The following is a 7698-nucleotide window of genomic DNA, read 5'->3' as shown; positions in this document are numbered from 1 at the left end:
AGGTAAAGCTTTTCTGAAACCCTCACCTTGTATGAAAAAACAACCTTCAGTGGTTCTCCTCTCAGTGTGTGGGTTCCAGCGCTTCTTTGTTTAAAACATTCATGTTTTCAAGCACATCTTGGAAGATAAACAGGATGAATGAGAGTCCTGTGCTCAGTCTCTGCAGTCTCTGTCGCCGTGAACACCTTGGATGCATTTGTCAGAATCACAGAGGCAGACTCCCGCCTCTGCTGGAACTAACACTGACATGAGCAAAAGAGCACGGCACTGAATTTCAGCCACGTAACCTTTCCCGCTCTGCTTGCAGGGAGGAAAATTTGACATCATCGCACTGATCGTGTACATCGGCTCCACCCTCTCCTACTTTGGTTTGGTAAGGCTTTCTCTTGCCCATGCTTTATGAAAACGCTTTGGCAAAAAGAAATTTCACTAACACGGCATTTGTCGGGGTTCTTCCCAGGCCACTGTATTCATTGACTTCCTCATCAACACTTGCTCGAATACATCCTGTCAATCCTATTGCAAGTGCTGTGAATGCTGCGCGGTCAATGAGTATTACTACAAGAAGAAGTGCGAGTCCATTGTGGAGCCAAAGTCGGTAAGGCTCACTGTGTCTACAGATGCCAAAACACTGGGGTGTCCATTAGCTCACTGAGAAATGTGCAAAAATAAGGCCAAAACCACAGGTGTGATCCCAGGGTGGACAAGCCTCTGGACGCCACCCCAATCCACCATTTCTCAGATGAAGCCTTTCCTCTTAGGGAAGGATAGAAACAAAAACAGAGAGGAAAGAGAAGGAGAAGAAATTTTTACGTTCTGGAACCTATCAATTTTATCAGACTTATTAAATGGGCACAGCCAAAAACAATCATGTAATGACTTCGGGGAACAATCTGGCAGTGTATAATGACATTTAAATGGGACATACTGCACAGCCTGGCATTCCCACTTCTCCACACGTGCCCTAGAGACACACTTACATGATCACACAGGGAGTATAGTGTACAGGTATGTGTCCACTGCAGCACAAGTCACTGAAGAAAATGCTTCTATCCAAATGTCCAATCCGTGAACAGTGCATGAACTAGGTTAAATACATAGCAACGAATGTCGGGCGCTCGTTTAAAAGAATGACGTAGATAAAAATAATAGCCAACACTTATATAGCACTTCAATGTGCTTTATATATATTAACTCACTGAGTCCGCACAACAACCTCATAGATAGATGACACTATTATCCCATTCTACAGATGAGGAAATTGAGGCATAGGAGGGTTACATAATTTGCCCAGTCATATAGCTAGTAGGTGGTAGAGCCGAAATTCCAACTTAGGCAGGCTAGTTCCAGAACCCATGTTCACAACCACTATGTTTTAGGTACTTTCAAATATCCAATACATTTTGTTGAGAGGTAAAAAGCAAACTACAGAACGATACATTTGGTATGATATAGGATAAAAAACTACATACATAAACTAAACTAATTCTATGTATTTTATACATGTACAGATATGCACAAACACATACACATATATTCTATATATTTGTCTATATTTTATATAGTTCTACATGTATTAACACACACCTCTATATGTGGGGGGTTATATATAAAAATACAAAAAGGCATTGGACATACAAAAACGGATAACGAGCCCTAACCGGTTTGGCTCAGTGGATAGAGCGTTGGCCTATGGACTCAAGGGTCCCAGATTCGATTCCGATCAAGGGCATGTACCTTGGTTGCGTACACATCCCCAGTGGGGAGTGTGCAGGAGGCAGCTGATCGATGTTTCTCTCTCATCGATGTTTCTAACTCTCTATCCCTCTCCCTTACTCTCTGTAAAAAATCAATAAAATATATTTTTTTAAAAAAATAAAAGGGATAACAATCCCTTCTGGAAAGAAGCCTGGGATGGGGGACTAGTCAAAGGGAACTTTAGCTCATCTGTATTGTTTTGGTTGTTTCATTTGGACTTTACTAAGCAGGTCCTCTACACTTGACTTCATGATTTCCTCCCAACCAATAAGAAATCTCTGGAACTTTAAAACATCAGAGGGTTTCTTTGTCTTTCCCTCATTTAAGGACATCCCAGTCCTGTTCCGGCAGCTGAATGCTCAATTCACTGTCCACTGTACATGCATATACAATTTGAAATAAAAATTCATCACTGCAACTAAAAGTAATCACTATTGCCCAGCTGGCGTGGCTCAGTGGCTGAGCGTCAACCTATGAACCAGGAGGTGACGGTCAGGGCATATGCCTGGATTGCAGGCTCGATCCCCAGTGTGGGGCATGCAGGAGGCATCCAATCGATGGTTCTCTTTCATCATTGATGTTTTTTTCTCTCTCCTTCTCCCTTCCTCTTTGAAATCAATTTTATAAATATACTAGAGGCCCAGTACACAAAATTTGTGCACAGGTAGAATCCCTAGGCCTGGCCAGCAATCAGGGCTGATCTGTGGGGCAACTGTCAGGGCGATCAGGGGACCCCCACTGGCACCCGCCTTGGCCGGCCTGGTGCTGCCCACTCGCCACCCCCCCCAACCCCCGCCACCAGTCACCTCCCTCTACAGGACAACAGGCAGGGCAATCAGGGGGCCTCCACTGGCACCCACCTTGGCTGGCCTGCAGGCTGGGGGCAGCTCCTGTGTTGAGTGTCTGCCCCCTGGTGGTCAGTGCACGTTATAGAGACCCATCATTCTGCCATTCAGTCAATTTGCAAATCAAGCTTTTATTATATAAGATATAGATATAATCACTAATGGCCCAGATGGAATGAAACTTAATGGAAATATAAATAATTTAAGTTGCAAAAGTATAATTTTCTGAGGATAGTCAATCTAGAGTAGCCTAAATTCAGGAAATATAACAAAGAAATTTTACATAGTGCTTGGGGGCCTATAAACATTAGGCAATACGTTGTGGACACTCTAAGTCCACAAATTAAGGTGTATGGGGTTCCAGTTTGGATTCACCTTTAGACTCAGAAATCATTCATTCTTGGTTAGCAAGAGTTTTTGGTTAACTTGTTTAAAAGTTTGCCATTTGCTAAATGGGAATAATATTTGCTTCAGATAAGTCCAGGTTTGCAGTTCTTAAGTAATTCTATACGAAAAAAGAAGTAATTTTTTTTTAAACTTTCTTTCCCTAGACATTAAAATATGTGTCCTTTGTGGATGAATTCCACATTAGGATGGTGGAAGAGCAGCTACTTGGGAGAAGTCTGCAAGATGTCAAAGGCAAAGAAATCCCAGTAAGTTAAAACATTTAGTCTTCTCTCTCTCTCTCTTTTTTTAAAGAAAACTTACTACTAAATATAAACACATCTAGAAATTTGTACAGATCATACTTGAGGAATTTTAACAAAGTAAACACAAACACATGCAACCAGCACACAGATGAAAAAAGTGAATATCACTTGCAGAAGTCCCATTAATGTCTCTACCCTATCACTACCCACCCTTATTCCAACGGTTAGTTTTACCTCTTCTAGAATTAAAAATTTTTTTTTTACTTTTCAATTACAGTTGACATTCAATATTATATTAGTTTCAGGTGGTTACCTCTTCCAGAATTTTATAAAATTTGAATCCTATAGCATATATTCTATTGAGCGCCTGGCTTCTTTTACTGAACATTATTTTTATGAGAGTCATCCATGACGTTGCATATAGCAATAGTTCATTCTCATTGTTGTATAATTTCTATTTTATAAACATCCAGTTTATTTACCCTTTCTCTTGCTGATGGATAAATTTGAGTAGTTTCCCTTTGGGGTTCATGCCAATGATGTTCCTATGGTAAATATATGGCACCTGAACATATGGCATACATTCAGCTTTAGGAGTTACTACCAGACACTTCTCTAAGTGGGTGTTCTAATTCACCCTCTCCTTAGAAGTTCAGGCTGTTGGACATCTTCACTAATGTATTAGTTTTCTACGGCTGCTGTAATAAATTACCACAAACTAAGTAGCATAAACAACGACAGAATGGCCTGTATCAAAGTTCTGGAGGTTAAAATGTCTGAAACCAGGGTGTGCTGCTGTGAACATTCATGTACGAGAACTTATTCACTTTTAAGGTACTTGACTCAGACTTTGTCTGGTGAATGAAGGTATATGTCCCAAAGAGTAGACATTTATAAATGATGGCAATGATGACGATTTCTCTTGAAGCACAACAAAGGGATTTGCCAGTAGAGGGAGCCTGGTGGAAAAGGAGAGGAGCTCAGTCAACAAATATTTACTGACTACTGTGTGCTGGGTACTGGCCTAGGCATTGGGGATATGACAATAAACAAAACAGACAGGGACCCCACTTTCATGCAGAAGAATCATCAAGTAAACATAGTAATTAAAAAGATCCTTTCAGTGGCAATAAGTACTAGGATGGAGAATCTCATGGTGCAATACTAGTAAGAGAATGACCTGGGAGGGGCATTACCTAGATTGGGTGGTCAGGCTCTTTTTGGAGAGGTGATAATTGCACTGAGGCCTGGCTATTCTGAATTTCACTTTCTAAATCTGTGCAATGGAGATAAGGACACAACTCATGAGATTCTTCGAAAGCTTAAATGAGGCCATGCTCGTAAAAGACTATCACAGTCCTGATACATACATTTAACACACGGTACTGATGTAATATTACATGTAATTTTGTGATTTAATAATGAAATTAAAGAACCCAGAACTCTAGGGGTTGTCATTGCTGATAGGTTTGGAAACTTGACTTTTCCAGAGACCATTAATGGACTTCACAGACTTGTCCAGGCTGCCCCTGTCTCTCCAAGATGCACCCCCCATTCCTGGGCAACCAGAGGAAATCCAGCTGCTTAGTGAGGAGGCAACAACCAGATCCAGCAGCAGCCCGAGCTGGTGCCAGTGCGGAAATTGCCTCCCATCCCAACTGCCCAGGAGTCACCAATGCCTGGAGGAGCTGTGCTGTCGGAAAAAGCCAGGTGTCTGCATCACGACCTCAGAGCCATTCAAGCAGCTCATCCTGTCCAGACGTGCCCTGCAGTTCCTCCTGCTCTACCAGGAGCCCTTGCTGAAGCTGGATGCGGATGCCACCAACAACCAGCTGCGGCACTGCGCCTACAGGTGCTATGCCACCTGGCGCTTCGGCTCCAAGGACCTGGCTGACTTTGCGATCCTGCCCAGCTGTTGCCGCTGGAGAATCCGGAAAGAGTTTCCCAAGAGTGAAGGCCAGTACAGTGGCTTCAAGAGTCCTTACTGATGGAACAGAGCAGTCATAGGCAAATTACTTCTGCTTGCACCCCGAGCTTCAGCAGCCAAGATCTGTGGCCAGATTTCCTCCGCTGCCACTCTGCATGTGTCAGAGAGCAGAGAGACCCGGGTAAACAAACAAACCAGCCAGAATCCCTCAACATGGACTGAGAGTCGAGAGATTCAGACGTCTGTCTCAATTTTGCCCCTGGGAAGCTGTGTGATCTAAGCCCTTTAACCTCTGTACCTCAATTGCCTTACGATTCAACCTACTCTCTTACAGAGATATTGGGAGGAAAATTGAGACAGTGTATACAAGCTTTCTTGTTAATGCACAGAGAGCTATATGAATACAAAGCAACTCATTATAAGGTCAGACTAGGATAATGTCCAACTATGAACAAACTCTTTGGGTCTTGAGTCCTGGTTGGAGAACGTGAAGGATTCAAAGTGGCTACAAATTCCTTGGCCTTTGTCTCTCAGGACCTGAAGGTTATGTCTCCTCCCCTTGCGCAGCTCTGATTGCTTATCCAATAGTGGAAGTGATGCTGGGTCAGTTTCAAGGTCTTGGTCTTAGGAGGCTGGCAACTTCCACTCCCTGTCCCTTGACACTTGCTGTGCAGGAAGCCAGACCTCAGGTAAAAGTCTGACTATCCTGAGACAGCCCTGCTGTGAGGAAGCCCAAGCAACCATGTGGAGAGCAGAGATGACCGACCAGTCCCAGCTTTCAAATCATATAAGCCCAGTCACTAGGCATGGGAGAGAAGACTTTAGACCCTTCCAGAGCCTGCTAACACATGTCTGCAACTGCATGAGACACCCCAAGTGAGAGCTGACCCATGAATGCACAGAACAAAATTGTTTTAAGCCACTAAGTTTTGGGTTCTTTGTTCTATAGCAGCAGATAACTGGGACAAGAGAGCAAGCTGGACTCTTGGGGACATAGACTCAGCCCATACCTTCCCTGGTCCTAAAGGTCTCAGGGAGCCTAGACCACCTCTGGAGCCCCTTAGGGGCCTAGGTTCCCATTCAGCAGTTCTAGGAGGGCTGCAGATGGAATCAGGTAACTCACCAGCCCAGCCCTGGAATCCATCCAATTTAACTGCCACGATGCCCAATACATTTCAATTGCATTACATTTCTACGACTGGAAATAACCACTGCTGTTAAGAACTGGAAAAGGCCGACTTTAAGCTTTTAACGTCTTGCGCTTTGCAGCCAATTAAAGCAGATGCAGTCTGGATGCTACTCAAAAAGCAACCTATACCCAAACCTTTATCATACCCATACATCAGCCTCTAAAAATATGCAAATGGACAGTCCCAGGTTCTAGGATCCTCCTGCAGGATTTCCTTTTCATGGTTTTGGCCCTAGAATCGACAATTTCTTATAAGTACCGCGCGCTAACCGATTGTGCCACTGGAGCTCCTAGAATCGACTATTTCTAAACAACTATTGTGAAGAATAAATAGAGACCACTATTCAATACTGTGACTAATGAAGGACCTGTCAGGTTTTTTATACATACTCTAAGATTTACCATTTTTAATACTTTTTAAAAAAACAGCAGCTTTCTTTTGTGATCCAGGATTTTATCTGGCTTTCAACTCAGGAATCAAGCTCATTAGGCCAGATTGCACTGTCATTTTTGCAACCTTTCCAGTATATTTTTTAAAAGTAGATTATATATATATATGACTTCTTCAGAATGGAGATTCTTACTCCAGAATTCTGTTAACAGCTACAGATTTCCATTCTGATGGCCTCTGAGTCTTTATGCCTTTATTTTTGGGGGCCTGATTCCTGATGAGTTTCTGTCACCTTGTGGAGGCCCCAGATAGAGGCAGAATTTAGGGTGACAGATAATCACTGGATCCACCTACTGTTCTCCTTCCCTTTCCCCACATATGCTTAAAGTGAGAGGGTGATGTGTGACGTCAACAGTGTGTAAAATGTCTGACACTTCCTACAAAGACATGGATCATGTTTGAATTTTTATGTTTAGGCTCCTACATAAAATAATGTCATCGCCAAAGGCACACCAAGGAGAATCACATTTTGTAGAACCTGTCTTCTTGTACTTCAATCCATTCTTCTGTTAATGGTAACTGCACAATACTCACTGATTCATCTCTATATCAGAGATGTGCTTCCTTGTAACACTGATTTCATGCAGAATAGGTAATGAACTTGCATTTATCTCCTTAGAGGAAACCATTTTTAAAACACTTCCTAATTCTAGCTTGGCAATGTAGCTGTCATAACCTGACTATTTTGATAATAAAAAATAATGTATAATTCATGATTATTGAAGTGTTTCTTTTCCTTCCTTTTCTCAGAATATCACCAATCACAGTTAGCCTGTTCACTGACACATTCATTTGATATATATATAGATATATATGTATAAGTATACATATATTCATTAAGGCACTGTGACATAAGATATATATTTGGTCTGTGCCCC

At 42.3% G+C, this 7698-nt stretch overlaps 1 protein-coding gene across 2 annotated transcripts; it reads left to right on the top strand.

The window, feature by feature from the left end:
• Nucleotides 1–14: 14 nt before the first annotated feature.
• Nucleotides 15–7529, top strand: LOC102435432 (P2X purinoceptor 7-like). 2 transcript variants are annotated; one of them, XM_023749381.1, is made up of 4 exons: nt 15–373; nt 527–598; nt 3155–3256; nt 4744–7529. In XM_023749381.1, exons 3-4 carry the CDS (start codon nt 3197–3199, stop codon nt 5239–5241), a joined length of 558 nt encoding a protein of 185 aa, XP_023605149.1. In that variant the 5' UTR covers nt 15–373; nt 527–598; nt 3155–3196; the 3' UTR covers nt 5242–7529. The 2 variants fall into 2 exon arrangements, with proteins under 2 accessions (XP_023605149.1, XP_006109308.3); XM_006109246.3 differs by having other exon boundaries at nt 461–598.
• The last annotated feature ends 169 nt before the right edge of the window (nt 7530–7698 follow it).

The sequence above is a fragment of the Myotis lucifugus genome, unplaced genomic scaffold, assembly GCF_000147115.1.
Source record: "Myotis lucifugus unplaced genomic scaffold, Myoluc2.0 scaffold_7401, whole genome shotgun sequence".
Taxonomy (NCBI): Eukaryota; Metazoa; Chordata; class Mammalia; order Chiroptera; family Vespertilionidae; genus Myotis; species Myotis lucifugus.
Note: the sequence above shows the minus strand (reverse complement) of the source record. Positions and strands in the feature narration are given on the sequence as shown.

Coding starts and splice junctions, on each gene's coding strand:
- LOC102435432 (XM_023749381.1), top strand. CDS start 3,197: ATGGTGGAAGAGCAGCTACTTGGGAGAAGTCTGCAAGATGTCAAAGGC. Junction 3,257..4,743: donor TCAAAGGCAAAGAAATCCCA/GTAAGTTAAAAC, acceptor TGACTTTTCCAG/AGACCATTAATGGACTTCAC.